We start from the raw sequence: 17,813 nt of genomic DNA on the forward strand, positions 1-17,813 counted from the left end.
AAATCTCCTTACTATAAATCGTGGATGTTGCTTGTCAGCTCAGTGTGTGACTGTGGAATGAATAAGTAGGTAAAATTCCACTAAGGCTCGGGTTTGCTCGATCATTCTGCTGTGCAAAAATAGAAATAAAAGCTCTCCCCGTCCTTTCACTCCTTAGTACCAAAACATTCATACAAAGCAGTGAGAAAAGAACTGCAGTGGTGCAACGTTGCTGATCCCAGTCCTGCCTTTCCTGAGTCCGCCCTGGTGCTACTTATGAATTTGCCTACTCGAGAAATGCAATAAAACAGAAAAAAAAAGACGGCTTCATTCTGCTTCAGTGATCTATATCCAAGGAAAGCACATAAATTTTCCAATGAAATCCATAAGTGAGAGTCGAGGCCAAGCCCTACCTATACATCTTCAAAGGTACAGAGACAAAGAGGTGCCAACCCGGTGCCCTCTGAAAGCACAAAATCTCCTCCACACTCGGGTCAGCAGTTTTCCCCAGATTAACAGATGTAAAGCTGATCTCGTCAGCCTGTGCCTGGAGGGGTTTGGGCTGGCCAAAAACCCGCTGAGCAGCCACATTTTAGGGGTTCACGATGCTCTCTGAGAGTTCAGAGTGAGAGAGGGATGAGAACAAGGCAAGTAACAGCAACTTCCCTTCGTTCCCTCTGCCTCCAAAGTGGGAGAGAACAAGGGAAGCCCATCCCTCAGACTGAGCTGTTCTCCTCTTTTTTAAGATATCCCCACATAAACTGGGAAGATAAAATGGAATGTCGAGGAAACGCTGTGGAGATTTCTGTACATCTCTCGTACAAAAATTTCCACGGGTTTTTAATTTTTTTTTCCTTGTTAACGTTTTTCTTGCCCGTCTCTAACACTTCCCGTGCTGTTTCCATCAAAATGTTTCCTCTTACCGGCAGCAACATATCATTTTATCAGGATGCCAGGAGATCATTTCCACACAATGCTAGCAGATGTAATTTTCTTAGATGCACACACAGTTCATCATTTAGATACTAAGATGACAAGGTGATCGCAGGGTGACTCTGCAATGCAAGTTTGCTGTTTGGTATTTGGAATTCTCAAATGATAAAAAAAAGACTTATCAAATATAAATATCTTTAAGAAAAAAGTAACAAAAGTGCTACATATGATCAAGGAAAACAATTCCATTAGTTCCTGCTACTTAAAGTAGGTTTGCTTTACAAATATTACCACATCCATTATCAGTATGGCTTCCAATTATTAATTAAATTGCTCGTAGCAGTATAGCTTTCTCACACCTTAACAAAGACAGAGTAAAGAGAACACAAAACATTCACACCCCATTTCTCAGGTAAGAGATCCTCCTGCCTTTAAACAAACAAAAAAGTTCATATATAGGAGAATATTTATGCTCTGATGGTTTCTCTAGCAAAGGTCAGCTGTCAAAGTTCTCCAATAACCTTTCAGGCTACTCAGGACGTAGGCATCGGTTACACAGACGTGTAAAAATCCACTCACCCATTTTATGACCATAAAAACCTTCCTGGAAAACATTGCTTTCGAAAGTGGCAAAGTGGAGAGGGGAGGAGGGTGGGGACAGAGAAGGCGAGAGGAGGAATAAAAGGTGAAATAGTTAATGACAGATCAATAAGAGTCTAGACCTCTTCTGAGCAGGCACTGCCAGCCATGCCAAAAAGGAATAGTGGTTCTGAGAAGTGGACTGTTGTCCATTAGACATTCAGCTCATTTGTCATTTGATCCCAGGCTGGGCTTCAACCCATGGTCCCAGAGGCAGAAGGCAGCACTTCTCCACTAAGCCACGCAGCTTGTGAGAGCAGAGGATGTCTGTGTTGAATATGTGAACGTCAACGGAAAATATGGGAATGTGTTTCCAATGGACATTCTCAGCACAGCACCCAAAAGTAGATCAAGTCACTGTATGACCAGTGAGGCACGGCTTATTGCAGCTGGAAATCATTTATTCCCAGGCTGAAGTGGGGGTTCTAAGTGTTCTTTTTACTCTCTGTTGATGCTCCCAGTGTGGTGTCCATCGACCCTGTGCCACTACCTCAGCTTGCATCCTTTCAGTCTCAGGGAAGGGAAAGCGTACGGACTATTGTTTCAACACGATCTCTAAGGTTATCCAAGATTTTTAAGTGTAGCCTAAGACTTGGAATCGAGGGCTGTCTAAAATACCTGGAAGCACTTTGAATGCTAAGACAGAGCAGCAAGATTATTTTTTTTTTCTTTTTTTTTTCTTTTTTTTTCTAGCCACTTGGGGCCGGGAGAGGGGAGGTTGGTTGGTTGATTGATTATTTATTGGGAATTAATACTGAGAGAGTATATGCAAAGGCTGAGGGCACCATGCCATCTTCACAGAACAAGACCCTAACAGCTAAACTGACGTACAAGAAACTGCAAAGTTATACTGTAAGAACACATATTAAGGACCGAGGAAAGTCTGCTAAGGTGCTACGTCTAAAACTAAGTTACTTCTTGCTTTGACCCTCCCCTCTCTTTGTATCAGTCGTCGTCGAGAGCCTCTGTCTTGATCTCGTTGGCTCCTTGCCGGGCCAGTGCCAGGATGGTGTGGTTGACTGCTGCCATCTCCACGGCTAAGGAAATGGGGTCTTGGTGGTCACTATGGCTAGTGCTGTCATCCTGGGAATGTGGGAAGGAGGAGAGAGAAGCAGGGTTATTCCACAGGTAGGAAATCGGTGGGTAAAACAAGTGTGTCGAGTAATGAGCTACGGGGCGGGGGACTGTTGGTTATGGGGGGCAGAAAGTGAATTTATGAAGTGGGTTTAGGATTGATCTCCCTCACTGTGCAGACAAAGGAGTGGGGGACCCACCTTTCAAAGAAAATATTAGATGATAAAGATAGAAGTGATACACGAAGTCAGTCAGGAAACCAAATTAAGACAGGAATCGTTAGGCACTGCACAAATTCATGGTTGTATTTGGAACAGACAGTTCTGGTCACCCCAAGGGCATCCCTGCCCATGGCAGGGGTTGGAACAAGAGAAGCTTTAAGGTTCCTTCCAACCCAAACCATTCTGGGATTCTCTTTAGAAGCCACAACAGAACTAGAGAAGGCAGAGAGAAGAACATCCCAGGGAAGAGGCAGGAGGTGGCTTCCTCATGAGGAGAGGTTGAACAGACTCAGGTCCTCCAGTCTGGGAAATAAATGGCTGATGGTTGATATGGTAAATGTTTATTACAAATAATTGGGAAACAGAGAACAACTGTTCATGGCTTCTTTATGATTTCATAAGCAAAGGCACTCGCTGGAATGTGTTCCAAAGCACTGCTTCACTTAGTTCAGTTTGGGATTCACTCATTTTTAGGTCAGACAGAAGAAAAAGTGGCTTTAAAAGGCAGGGGTTAAAAAAGACCCAGGGGAAATCAGTCTACTAAAATAGGGAAAATGAAAGTGGATGCATGGCCTGGCTCAGGAAGCCTCTCAAAAGTACTGACTTCCACAAGCTCGAAGCTACTGTAACGAAATAATTCTATATGTACTTTAAAAGTACTTTTTCTTTAAATGTTACTACTGACCTTGCTCAGAGCCAGGATACAAACCCAGCCTAACCCAGTATCCTGTGAAGACACTGAATTCTCACAGGCATAAGGAAAAAGATGCTGAAAAACTCCTGGGCTGCCAAGAAAACAAAGGGAACGACTGTGGGGGACTGGAACCACCATAATTCAAATATGGCACTCAGGGCAAAATCATGTTTTCCCCTTTTTAAAACAGGATACTAATAGTTATCACACAGTTTTAAAATTATTATTAATTACAGAAAGGAAATTATAAACACTTCTCAGTCTCCCAACAGCCTTTAAGTGGTGAACTTGTGAGATTTAAAATAAAATGCATAGAGCATCTTTAAATGAAGATGATGGATGGCAAATGTTGAGGAGGACAAAAAAACCCCAGGATTTGGTAAAATCCTGAGGTTATTTAAAAGAATGCATTAATTTACAACAAGTGTCTGATAAACACTGTGATGTGCACACACTCTAAGGGCCTCTCAGTAACCTGCAGAAATACAGAGCCCTTAATTCTGGAGTTTAAGGCACTTTGTTAGGATTTGAATGAACTCTGTGTTTTAAATTTTATTAGAGTTTCAGTGTTGTTGTGGAAAAGAGAATTTCTGGTTTTAACAGCTCAGGGATGTTAAATGGTCATCGGGAGAACTTCCATTTAATCCTCTTTGCTGCTAATGCCCAATTACAGCTCACAGAGGAGCCCAGCCAGATTACTGAGAAATGTCATTTTTAAGGCCTCTAAACAAAGATCTTTAAATTTTAATAACCAATTTATCACTCTTTTCAAAGTATTTTGGTTAATGCCCAGAAGAAAAACACAGCTGGGGAGTTTACACCACGTTTCACCTCAGCATTCCAGTCCTGTTTCTGACTGACAGGGAATTATCTGTGCTCAGAGCACTTTCTAAATATTTCATGACAGTCACAGAGCAGCTTCTCGTCATCCAGAGCCAGAAAAGTTGGTTCCACCAAATCTGCTGGTGATGACCTATAAAAAGGGCCTTAATACCCATCAGCAGCAGAGCAGCTGGGGATGCCTGTGCCAGATATTCCTTGTACTGGGCCACAGCCAAGTGTGTGAGGGACTCATTCCAGGACACTCAGCAGCAATTACACTCCACCAGCAGCTTTTGGAGAGGGAGAGCTACTTAATTCTCCCCCAAAAGAGTCAATGGGAAGTGATGTGCCCACCCCAGATGTTGAGGCAGCACAGAATCATCTCATTTCAAAACCAAGAGAGAAAACTGGTGGGATCCACTGGTGCCAAGCACACACACAGCCCTGGGGGGGTTTGGCCAACACTGAAGGAAAATTGGGAAGGGGGTGCAATACCTGTCAGGAAGGTGTGTGAAGGAAGGGTCACCAACTTTAGGGTAGGTGAGGGCTCAGAGTGCGGGAAGGGGTATTCTTTTGCTAGAGAATTTAAAAAAGAAGTTGCTGTCAAGGGTTAAAAATAACCAAGAAAAGAGAGAATAGGCAAGAATTAAAATGCAAAAACGAACAAAAAAAAAGAAGACAGGTAATATGTAAACAATCCAAATACTGGCACATTGCTGCAGAACAATAGGGAATAGGCCAAATAAAGGTCAGACTTAATCAAATCCTTTCCCCCCACCCTTCACCCTTTGTCTGTCAGTGTCTTAGGGATGGATCCTGAGATGCTCCTGAAAGGTTCCCCCACAAAACAAGCAAAGGGAGCTCAGGACCTTCCAGGAGGGTGCTCAGTGCTCCTTTTCTTGCTGGGGAAGGCTGACACAGGGAGTATAAAGTGTCCTGGGCACAATGTCTGGGGTCAGATCAGCCGCTCACAGCAGCTGTAGCCCAGGTCAGAACAGGGCATTTCTTGAAGAAATAAAGAATAGCTGCAAGAGATCCCCAGTTTTCAGGGAAGCTTGTTGGTTCCTGATCTACAGGAGCAACTGTTAAAAGACCTGCACATCCTCCCCTGAGGGAGGGTAACTACAACAGAGCCAAGGAGGGCACAAGGTGTGGTGGGCACTGGGTGAGCTGACACTCTCCCCACGTGTATCATACACTGCATGTGGTGTGAGGGGTGTAACTTGCTTGTTTGGAGCAGATCCTCCTGTCTTCTTCTACCTTCTCTGCTTCTCTGCCTCCCTCTGAACATCTTCCCTCCTCCTCCCCGTTGCGTACTTGCCAAGTGTCCTGTGGGGAGGCAACAAATCCACGGGGGTGAATGCTGAACGCTCACCTTTTCCCCATTAAAATTACATAAAACCAAATTAAAAACAGGAGATTATTATTTTCAAGAGGTCAAGGGCCTCTTCAGGTGTGAGTGAATCTCCCTTTTTGGGCCCCGTGGCTCAGCCCTGGTTCTCACCTGCTCTGAGTAGTCATTGCCATCCACGTCGTCGCTGTTGGAATGGCCTCCCGGACTCTGTACATCTATTCCATGGCTCTCCAGGATTGCTGCTTCTTCGAAAAAAGCAAATGGATCCCTAATTTATCTGATGCATTGGGGTAATTTAAAGTAACTAGGTGGGTTTTTTTTTTCAAGGAGTTGGAATAACTGGAGGAACAGAGTCAGTTCGCAGTCTCTTCCTCTTCGCTCTCCAGTATTTAGGAGCACATGTACAAACACTGGTTAGCCTGAAATCCTTCCCTGCCAATTAACAGATTTGTTTGAGAGTGAGAATCCTTGTTTTCCAGCCAGTCCTACTAGAAATTAGCTTGATTTCTAATGTACTGGAGTGGCAAAAGAATTCCCTGTAGCTCTTCCCACATACTTTGGACTGGCAGGACTTGAGGGGGGCAGGGAGTGTCTGCAAATAGATGGAGACATTTTTGAAGGCACTTAAGGGATTTAAAAACAAACATATCCATCTTCTAGTAGGATCCATGCATCTAAAGCTTCCTCTGGTTCTTTTAAATCTCTTTCCAGTCCTTCTGCCCAAACAGTACAGATACAACTCCCACTCCACCCACCTTGGACAAAGTTTGCTTTGTTCCCCACAGTCTCTTCTAGGAGCAATTTCTCATTTAAAAAAATAAATTCAGGTTAAATTTCAGTAATGCATTAAATGATGTAAAAAGAATTTTTTCTTATTCAGAAAAAAAGCAAAAATACAGAGCATTTGAAATAAATAAAAATCCTGGTAATAGGCAGGTATGGATCTCTGTTCATCCATGTGCTGCAAAAGTAACTCTGCAGAAAGTAAGGGCATAAAAATTGGCATGAATGCCAGGAATTTGTTGAATTTTGGCCACTGAGGTGAGTTTATTCTCCTTGGAATGTCTTTTCCACATTAGAAGGTATCTTTCTTACAAGTTCAGAGTCACTTCCAATTTCCTTACGATCAACTCCTCACACTAAAATCCTGCAGGGTTCACTCTGAAGTGACTTTTGTTTTATCCTGATCATCAAGAAAAAAATATTACTTTGTTCCAGCCACTTGTCACTGTGAAAACCTTGGAAAGCTGGAAGGAGCAGAGGTACAACCAGAATAAACAGCATGGCAAGGCTGTGAACCCACCAATGTTTCAATCTCCCTTACTTACAATTTTGAGGTTTTATTTTAGATTTTCTGGATACCAAAAGGAGCCTGAGCATAGGGAAATTCAACTCCCAACAACAGACTTCTCACTTTGCTTTTTAAAGCTGATCTTCCAGTAAAACTTTGTGACAGCACCACTTTTCCTGCACTGATGACGGGCTTCCACAAACTAAACTCCTGCACATATTCCACAAAAAATCTGGAACAGCAAGGGGCTGATTTTCATAATTCCTCCACACTTCTACAGAGACTGTCAGAACCTCCAGTATTCCCACTAATATATTCTGATGTAATTGCCACCTCTCCTGAGCAAGTAGAGCCCCTGCAAAGAGGCTCTGTGATACATTACCGATATTGGCTCTTCTCTTGATCTCCTTCCTCCTGTTGGCAAACCAATTGTACACTTTGAGGGAGGTGACTCGCTCCAAATCCGACAACTTTTTTCCTAGGAGAGGAACAGAAATAAAAATAAAGACCCTCAGACATTTGTCCCCCATCCCTGGAAGTGCCCGAGGCCAGGTTGGAGGGGGCCTGGAGCAACCTGGGAGAGTGGAAGGTGTCCCTGCCCACGGCAGGGCGTTGGAATGAGATGGGCTTTAATGTCCCTTCCAACTCAAACCATTCTGTGATTCCAAGAGATAAAACCCCTGAAACACAGACAGCACTGAAAAGTTATTGTAACTGAGAATAAAGTGAATTTTATGTGAATCAAAGTCCTGTGTGTCCAGGTGTTACGGCACTAAATGCCAAATATCTCCCTAAAAACAAAAGAGCCTTTTTTTTTTTAATCTGAAATACAGGAATTCCTTTGAAGCTTCAACCAACTAAGTCCAGTGGTGTGGGAGAAGGGAGGGTTGCTTTTCCAAAAACTCAAATTCAATTCACAGCCCTGCCACAAACCCCCTTCCCTTGGGCTCCTTCTCTTACTCTGTGCCACAAGGATACAGTTCAGACATGTTTTCTTCAGCAGAAAAATGAACAAAGAGATATTTTTTTGTCATCCCCTGCAATCTGCCTTCCTTTCTCTCAACCCCCAGCACTCATCACACCCTCCCAAATGTGCCAGGACACTCGTGATCTTTTGGGAGAATGGGGAGTGGATGTTGGAAACCAGATCACTGGATTTTTACCCTTAAACCAGCAAAAAAATTCCCGACAACCACAAGGGAGCTATGGAAAACTATTCCTTTTTCTGGTCATCAGTATAAAAGAGGGGAGACTGGTGGGGTTCAGCATCACATCACAGAAAGCTCTTCAGTTGGCCTTGTCCTTGTATAAAATACTCCATGTAGCTGCATCCTCAATCCTCTGCAGGCTCCTTAGGGATGAGACTCCCCTGCTTCTGACTCTTTCTCAAAGTTTATTTATTCAGCATACAAAGCACCCGTGTAATTGCAGCAATCTGCACACTTAAGTAAGTTAGGAGAGATGAGACAAGTGAAAGAAAGAAAAATCTGGAAACTGATAGCTGTGCTGGTGCCTAATTCTCTGCATCAGCACCACCGACAGTATTTCACTGCTCCTGAGACAGGAGTGTGTTTCAGCAGCTTGTTCCAAGCTGCTCCACAAACCAAATCCTAACCTCTTTGGTGCTCTACCCAATAGATCTTTCTGCTCCCACAGGCAAAAGACAAGAGCAAACACATAAAAGCTGCAAGAAGGGAATTTTTCAGTTGGTATTAGGAAAAAGTACTTTGCCATGAGAGTGCTCAACCTTGTGGAATAGGGGCCAGAGGCAGGAAAATCTCCAGTTTTGGAGAGACTGAACTAGGTAAAGCCCTAAACAACCTTATAAGCTGGTCCTGCCTGACCAGATGACCTCCAGAGGTCACTTCCAGCCTAAACCAGTCTGATTCTGTGCTATCCTGGGACTGTCCCATCTCTCTACAACGACCTGAAAGGATAAGAAGGTGGGGATCACTCTCTCCTCCCAGGTAACACGTGATGGGATGGGAGGAAAGGTCTTCAAGTTCCACCATGAGAGGTTTAGGTTGGATATTGGGAACTACTTCTTCACCAAAAGGGTTGTCCAGCCCTGGCACAGCTGCCCAGGGCAGGGGTGGAGTCCCCATCCCTGGAGGGATTTCAAAGCCATGTGGATGTGGCACTTGGGGACACGGGGTAGGGGTGGCCTTGGCAGTGCTGGGGGATGGTTGGACTGGATGATCTCAGAGAGCTTTTCCATCCTAAATATTTCTGTGATTTTACGTTCATGACTCAAGCTTTAGCTTTCCGTTCATTAATTTTTATTCTTGTTATATAAAAATCTAAATATATCCAAAACACAAGGTCTGACATCTATGTAAATGTTTGGTTAGCAAACCTAAGCAAAGGCAGGTGCATCCACTAACACCACACTGAATATTTATGCTCCTCTCCCAGTCTGACTTCTCCAGGAACAGGGAAAATGCAGCTTGTTGACCCAAATACAACGTCCTCAATTAATACCCACGTTCTAATCCAAGACCCCTGTCTGGAAGCTGTGAAGAAAACTGAAATCCAGGAAAGATGAGCTCCTTTCAAGGACCTGCTCTATCAGGTTGGGCTCGATGATCTTGGGAGGTCTTTTCCAACTCAATAATTCTATGATTTTATGTATGATCTCATGCAAACATCAGTCTGAACCCAAGGTGTTGAAATCAAATTGCTTTTTGGGAAGGACACCAGGAGCAGCTCCTCACCTGGTTTCTGGATAACTGCATTACAGGCATTGGCAATTTCTTCTCTCTTTGCCTCGTCTGGATATTGATTCTCATTGAAGTAACTGCAAGGAGGGGAAAAAAACCAAGTTTTTTTCAGAAATCAGAGCGTGAAGGTTCCAAAGCAGCTCCACTAAAAGGTGTCAACTGCTAATTTATACACCAGTCTTAGAGAGGTATCACAGATACAGTAAATTTTATGCATAAGGTAACATCAGCTTGCACTTGTATCCACATGGAGTGGAGGAAACTTCCCAAATGCCTCAAATAAATTAAGATTACCTCAGCATGTGCAGTGTCACCTCAGCATATGGAGATAAAACAACTTAGACAATTCCATGGATATCAGAGTTAAGACTGTCCAGTGACAGTGTCTTAGACACCACAAACTGTGGTCTTTGTTTATTATCATTTTTTTTTCCCCCTGACATACCCCAGCTTAGGTAGAAGGATTCACGAATATGGTGAAAATAAATGTTCACCATTTATTTTGATCCCTGGGTTAATATATACACATCCATACCTACTTATCAATATGTATGACCCACGAACACACAAATGCTGCAATACTTCAGACAGCTACGGTGTGGAGATGGCACAAAATTACACAGGAAGATTTCCAGAGTCAGGTTATGCTTTTTTAAAAACCACGATTTAAAATTTTTAAATCTTCCTCAGAACACCACACTGAGTACATACAGCACATTTCCAACAGTATTCTTTTCCAGAATAATTGTGATTTTATTGTACTTCATGTGCAGTAAACACCCCATAGAAGTTAAAACTGTTTCCTCTTTCACTTCATTTAACTGCTTTGCAAATTTTAATGAACTGATTTACATTCTACAGAGCTTATCAGATCTGCACTAAAAACAACAAAACGTCCTGTTTACTTCAGTGGACTCTGATAATCACACCATAAGCAGGGACTACCACTGGTTTTTTTCCTGTAGGTTATCCATAACACATAATCCTAGGAATTCTTTCATCAGCTTTGATCAGCAGCAGGTTCAGCTGTTGGACAGCTGCTCCAGATTGGAAAATCAGATATTTCCTTTAATTGTGGTAGCAGGAGATTCAGGCATATTGAGGCAATTATTATTTTCCATATTCATATTTCTCCTCCAGTGGATTGGCCCCAGCCCAGTCACTTTCTATGGAAATCTGGATCCTGTTCCACACAGCAACTGCTTCTGTCCCACTTTCTGAACACTCAGTTTGGATTTCAGGCACTGCTTCTTCATCCCACTGCTCTCAGGGTTATTTACACTCCCAGCTATCCCCACAAACAGGGGCCTATTCCAAAGTTGCTACTCAGTGAGAAAGAGAAATCCCACATTAGCCCAGTGAGTTGCTGCATTAATGTAATTCCAGGGGATTTGCCGGCTTAGGGAGCAAATGGAACCACAGGAATAGCTCCACCTTCTCTAAATGAAGGGCAGGTCATGTCCATATGACCCACGTGGGCCTTGGAGGCAACACATTTCCACAGGAACACCCACTGCTCCTTCCCTGCACCTCTGAGCTGCTCTTGGGAAGGGAATTTGGAGGCACGGGTTTCCCAGAGAAGCTGTGGCTGCCCCTGCATCCCTGGAATTGTCCAAGGCCAGGTTGGATGGGCTTGGAGCAACCTGGGATAGTAGAAGGTGTAAGAGTTGGAACTGGATAAGCTTTAAGGTCCCCTCCCAAACCATTCTGGGATTCTGTGATAAAGGACAATTGGAATCCATTTGGAGGGATTTTTATGGAAGCTGGGAATGTGATTCAGAGTGAACCCCCTTGTTTCCTAAACTCCTTCTCAGAGAGGAGCTGGATGAGGATGGATCCAGTCTTATGCTCTGGATCCAGGCTGGGAGATCTGGAGGTGTTCAACTGGAGAAGAGAAGGATCCAGGGAGACCTTCCAGCACCTTTCAGTGTCCAAAGGGGCTCCAGGAGAGCTGGAGAGGGACTTGGGACAAGGGATGGAGGGACAGGACACAGGGAATGGCTTCTCATTGCCAGAGGGCAGGAAGAGATGGGATATGGGGAAGGAATTGTTGGCTGTGAGGGTGGTGAGGCCCTGGCACAGGTTGCCCAGAGAAGCTGTGGCTGCCCCATCCCTGGAAGTGTCCAAGGCCAGGTTTGCTCTAAGGATTGGGAGCTTGTTGAAGTTGTAAGAGTTGAGAGCTTGTCAGCCAGCACTTCTGAGACCTGGAGTTTGTTGTGGGAGTTGGGAACTTGTTAAAATTTTGTTAAAGTTATTTGTAAAGTTTGAGAACTTGCCAGCCAACGCTTCTACTATTACAGAGTGGGATAGTAGCTGGATTGAAGGTGACTATCTAATAAAAGGATGAGTTCCCTGACACATGGACTGGTGTCTTTGTTCAACCAGACGAGAATTTGTAACAAACATCACACCCTCTGGACATGGTCATTTTTTAAACTACATTCTCCCCTCTTCCATATCCATCATCCTTCCCTGATTTCAGCCTTTGAAGTGATGTGTGGGTCTATCTGAAAGTGCAAATTTCTGTTCAAAGGGGTCGTGTTCTGCACAAAGGTGCATTTTTTGGAGAATGAAGAACTTGGAAAACAGAACAGAAAATGCTTTTTCCAGTAGTTAGTGATGGAACAGAAGCTCAGGATCCCAGTTCAACTGCCTCATGACAGAATCTCAGCTCTCACACCTGCAGAGCACTCCACTCTCTGCCCAGAGCCAAGAACTATTTCCTCTTGGAAGTGCTGTGGGATAAAGGAACATCAAGACATCACAGCTGAAAACTGCTGTACTATTATTTACATGAATATATTGTATGATCTCGACTCCTAATCAGGAATCCAGGTCAACACCATGTGTACAAAAATCAACTCAGCCCATTTTGGGAGCCATAACAGCAGTTTTAGGGACTCCCTTTGCTGAATCGAGAAGTTGTGGAGTCTCCTTCTCTGGAGATGTTCAAACCCTACCTGGACATGATCCTGTGCACTTGTTCTACTGAACCTGCTTTAGCAGGGAAACTGGACCAGATGATTCCAGGGGTCCTTTCCAACCCCAACCATCCTGTGAACATTATTTACTTTACTTAGAAGTACCTGTCAAAAGCCAAGAGCAAACACCACAAAAGAAACCCCACAAAATTAGAAAACATGATGGATCTACACAAAGATGCCCTAAAAACAGAAGGTGAAGCCCTGATATCATCTGATATTATGGTTCGAGATCATCTGTGGTCACAAAGCTGCTGGACAATGCCTAATATTTATGGGAAAAAAATTACAAAATACATAAAATTAAGTATCAGTTTATACTTGAACTGCCCTTTCTTATGTTGATGCAAGAACGTGAGACACCAATTAACGCAGCAAAGACAACACAAGAGCCAAGAGTGAACCTTCTCTTGGCACATAACTCAACACTATCCCTTTTGCAAGCCACAGCCAGGCTTTCCCTGGCTCCAGCAAAGCAGCTCATGTTTTCCAACCACAACAAAACTTAGGCTCACACTTACAGTTCTCTGGGACAACAGGAAATCTCCTTGTGATGGAACTAACTTTCAAGAACTAGGCAATGAATGAGGCACCTCTGCTGGCAAATGAGGTGGTTTTGGGCAGTCCAATCATTTTTTTGATTTAGAAACCGCTGAAAATGGTAATTCTTATCTCTAAATATTTTACAACCGAAGCAAAACTTATTTGATTAGATCAAGACGTATTTTTTGGTATTCTAAAACGTCTTCTTCGAATTCTAACACAAATTTCTTAACTAAACGTTTTTACAAGAAAAACGATTCCCACTTGAAAATCTGAAATTTTTTTTCATCCTAAATCCCTGTTCTAAAAAAAAATTGGAGAAGTTTTCAGGCAGCTCCTGTGGCCCTGTTTTCACAGAGATCACAAAACCAAGTGGGTACCAGAACGGAGCTGGAAAGACACTTTCCAGACTGGTTTGGGTGGGAAGGGACCTTAAAGCTCATCCAGTTCCACCCCCTGCCATGGGCAGGGACACCTTCCACTATTCCAGGTTGCTCCAAGCCCTGTCCAACCTGGCCTTGGACACTTCCAGGGATGGGGCAGCCACAGCTTCTCTGGGAAACCTGTGCCAGGGCCTCCCCACCCTCCCAAGGAAGAATCTCTTCCTAATCTAATCTAAATTATTAAGGCTATAATAGTTTTCTCCATGACCATATCCTGCTTTTAACCTCTGATAAGGTGCAAGCTGCTTTACCAGAGATCACACACAGGAGCTCCCACTCTTAAAGGAAAAGATCTCACAGCTACAGGTAATCAAAAATATACAACCCTCAGCCCCAACTGCTGATTTGCAGCCTCAGCCCTCAAATTCTCTGCACACCCAGTTCATTCCCATCCCTTCCAGGTCTTAATGGGTCTTGTGGGTGATCCACCAGGAAACAAAGCACAACATTTAAAACCTCTCAACATGTGGCACTTGAGGACATTGAGGTTTATGCTGGGCTGATGGTTAGACTTGATCTTAAAGGTCTTTTCCAGCCTTAACAATTCTATGGTTCTATGATCCTACAATTTCTGGAAAGTAGGAGAGAACAACTGAGTTTTCAAGATAGAAAAGTCATGGAAAAAAAATTCAAGACTTCACCACTGATTATTCTGTTTGCTCATGTAGAGGTTGTGAAAACGCTGTGATTTTTTTTACTACAGTTCTTCTTGCAAGCAGTAAATTAATTAATCTGCCTCCAGTTCTCTTTCTTATCAGCCAGGTAGACAGGGGAAGAATGCAGGATGTCTGAATTTCTCTTCACAGCTACAAACCTCAGCCTGCTCACAGCCTGAAAAGTTCCCGAAAGCTACAGATGAAAAATTTGAAGCGATATGAACTTAAAAGGAAGGGAAAAAAAAAGCAAGCACAAGTAACTCTGCAAAGGCACACTGCTTTCTAGACAAAGGGCAGCTGTCAGCTGAATACCTTCCATGAAGAAACCAAATGATCTCTTTTGTAGAAAATGACAGTGGAGGATTAAAATGAAAAGTGGCCAAATAATTTACATGAGATGAGAATCCAGATGATGGTAAAGAATGTAGATATCCTTGAAGCGGTTTCATTTCAATAACACTGAAGCCCAGAAAAATTGCAGATTCAGAGAAACCCTCTTTCTTTCAGGGATAATGTGCTTAGGACAATGATGGAGAGGGAATCCATCTCAGCCCCGGGCTCTGTAATGGAAGCAAACAGCTCCCCTCCCCTCTTTTCCAAGGTGCCCCTCTCTGAATTCCTGCCAGTCTTTCTTTCTGTTGCTTCTGTTCTCCAGGCTGAGATATCAGATGCATTAAGTATGTTCCTGATAATCCACAGTGGAAGTTTTCCTGGTTTGTATCAGCTCTGCAGCCGCCAGGGAAAGGTTTGAAACAACCCAAGCTACAGAGCGGCGGAAGGATGGGTGGGTTCGGAGCTTTTCCAACCAGATAAAACTCCCCAGAATTGATCCAAGGACCCCCAGCTGGGGAAATGCTTTGTTTACAGCATGACAGAATGGTTAAAGCTGCCAAGTGGGGGAGTGATTTGAAGTGGAGAGGCTCAAATGTGTTGCAGGGTAACAATTCACATCAGCGACGCTCTCAGGTGAGCTCATCCAGGTGTGTGGACACAGGGCACTGCCCCTGGAACAAGGATGATTTACCTTGCAAATAACGGGAGGCAGGAATACACAGATGGGCATTTATTGGACAACAGCAGATGTGCTGCAGGTTCAGTCCCTCACTGAACTCTGTGTTTGCATCCCTGGGCTCACATTTCCATCCGTGTGAGAGTTTCACCTCCCAGTGAAACATCCCAGCAATCTTGTTGGGATCCCAGATAGAATCATTGAATTACGGAATGGTTTGGGTTGGAAGGGACCTTAAAGATCATCTCCTTCCACCCCCTGCCATGGGCAGGGATACTTTCCACTAGCCCAGGTTGCTCCAAGCCTCGTTCAACCTGGCCTGGAACACTTCCAGGGATGGGAAGTCCATCTTCCCTGAAACTCAGGCTGCAGTCCAGCTTAACACAATTCAAGCACAGCCCGAAGAACGATCCCATCCTCTCCTTCATTCCCTTTCTGTGGGAATGTTTTCTGCCCGGCTGCTTCCCTGGTCCAGCTTCCCACCCGTGCCAAGAGCAGCAGTTGTGCAGCCAAGGGAGGCAGGAGATGGCTGGAACAGGCAGCTGGGACCAGCTCCTCCCACAGCAGCTCCCACACATCCTCCTCAACCGATGCTGGAAGCAAAGCCTGAGCGACGGGCTCCAGGGACGGATGGATGGAAAAATGGATCTGCCCGTTTTCCCCAGCTGACCCCTGCTGATGAACAGAAGATCCTGTTGTCCCCAGGAATGGAACTCCCTGTCAAACCCTCTGCTGTCTGAAAATACACAAGAGTCCAAGCTGCTCCTTTATCTCTGATAAGATGCCTGTAATTCCAGCTCCCTATCCAGTTTCCCTCCAAAGGGTTCCTCTGCTTTCCACTGACAAGTCACAGAAACCACTCAGTTACCTATTTATCTCTCATTAGTAGATTTATCAGCCCAGTATCACCCAGCAGCCAGAGGTCACTGTTGGAGTCTTTGTGGCTTTTAACAGAACTATTATTCAGGCTGTCAAATCAATGGAAATATTTCTGAAGTTGGTCTGTCATCTGTGCCTCAGATCTTATCTCCACGTGGCACGAGACAGACTGTCAGAGGAGTGACATTCAAAGCATAATCTCATCAGAAAGTGTAATGACTAGTTTATTTCCCAGTAAATACTGGCCAAGAATATCCCTAATGCCATTTCCAGAGAGGTCAGCAGATGACACCATCCGTTTCATCTACTGATGTTTCTACAGATCCTGTAATAACGACAGGGGTGTCAACTGAAGAGTTCACCCCACAATATAAAGTCATTTCTATTTTTGACAGCAAAATTAAAGCTCGGAGATAACACTCTGCACAGATAAACTCTGAAGAAGCTGAGAACTACACCGAAGGCACCGTCCTCTCCTTCCCCCAGGACTGCAAAACAACCAGGCAAGGATGGGAAGTGCAGCTCTCTGGATGCAAGGGAGAACTTCAATTCTGCCATTCTTGCAGCAAAACAAACCTAAGAACAAATCCCCAGCCCAGAAAAACCCACTGCTGAACACGGTGGCTACAGCTCTCTGCTGTTTTCCCCACAGCACTATCCCTTAGCTAATGGATTCCACACTTCCATGGATCCACGGGACTGGAGAAACCACTTGACCTCTTCTACAGCTCTGACCAGAGGTTTCTCAGCTGTTCTGGCATTAAGCCCAGATCTTCTGTTTGACCTACAGAGAGATCCAGTCCCTACGTGAAAAATTGGGGTTTTATCCAATGTAGAACCTTTACCATAACTTTAAATCACCTTTGGAACTCAACAGTAAAAATCCTCATTTTTTTAAAAACCTGTATCTCATTCCCAGCTCGAGCTTTCAAGCCCAAGGTACTGCCAGGGAGAGCACAGTTTTTAAGCCTCTCATTGTAAGAAATGTTTCATTCCTGTACTTCTTTTCATGGCAAGTGCAAATCTGGAGGAGATCAACAGGACTAGATCACTTAGAGCATCAGACGTACATAAACTGTAATTATTTCCCATGTCAGGATGTGTTTGTGTGTGTAAATTCCACGGTCATGTCGGTCAATATGCATTAAAAAACTTCACACAACAGAGCTGGCTCTATTCTGGTTTTACAAATCAGTACCTAAACTCCAAGACAATCATTTTACTGATGTTTCTTAGCAGGAATCTACTCTACAATGTAGATTAAAACGCCAAAAATACACCTTGCACCGGAGTGGAGCAGCTGTATGACCTTCAAAGCTAATGCAACAACAAGGTTTTCATTTTTAAACATCACTTTCTCAGTATTTTGACAGCGGCCTCAAGGACCACAATCCTATCAAGCTGTTAATATTATCCTAGAATTTGTTTAAAAACAGAATTAATTGATAGTAGCTCTGAAAGCCTCACACTTGCAGAAGATAATCTGTGCCTCCTAATCTCCAGCACCCTACTGCCGAGATAATTAACAATTAAAAAAAAGAATAGTTGAGACATCGGAGGTGGTGATTTACTCTT

The 17,813-nt window shown here is 43.9% G+C and overlaps 1 protein-coding gene across 15 annotated transcripts in view; it reads right to left on the reverse strand.

The window, feature by feature from the left end:
• Nucleotides 1–2,208: 2,208 nt before the first annotated feature.
• Nucleotides 2,209–17,813, reverse strand: part of HMBOX1 (homeobox containing 1) — a 107,712-nt gene continuing 92,107 nt past the window's right edge. For 2 of the 15 annotated variants that reach the window (XM_027697779.1, XM_027697780.1), the window contains exons 7-11: nt 9,722–9,804; nt 7,390–7,485; nt 5,867–5,961; nt 5,560–5,691; nt 2,209–2,634 (exon numbers count right to left, since the gene is read on the reverse strand). In XM_027697779.1, coding sequence (XP_027553580.1) covers nt 2,497–2,634; nt 5,560–5,691; nt 5,867–5,961; nt 7,390–7,485; nt 9,722–9,804 — 544 coding nt within the window. In that variant the 3' untranslated portion in view covers nt 2,209–2,496. Of the gene's footprint in view, nt 2,635–4,857; nt 4,939–5,559; nt 5,692–5,866; nt 5,962–7,389; nt 7,486–9,721; nt 9,805–17,813 lie in introns of all 15 variants that reach the window. The other 13 variants (XM_027697794.1, XM_027697790.1, XM_027697789.1 and 10 more) reach the window with 13 other exon arrangements.

Source organism: Neopelma chrysocephalum, unplaced genomic scaffold, assembly GCF_003984885.1.
Source record: "Neopelma chrysocephalum unplaced genomic scaffold, ASM398488v2 Primary Assembly neopelma1_123, whole genome shotgun sequence".
NCBI classification, from domain to species: Eukaryota; Metazoa; Chordata; class Aves; order Passeriformes; family Pipridae; genus Neopelma; species Neopelma chrysocephalum.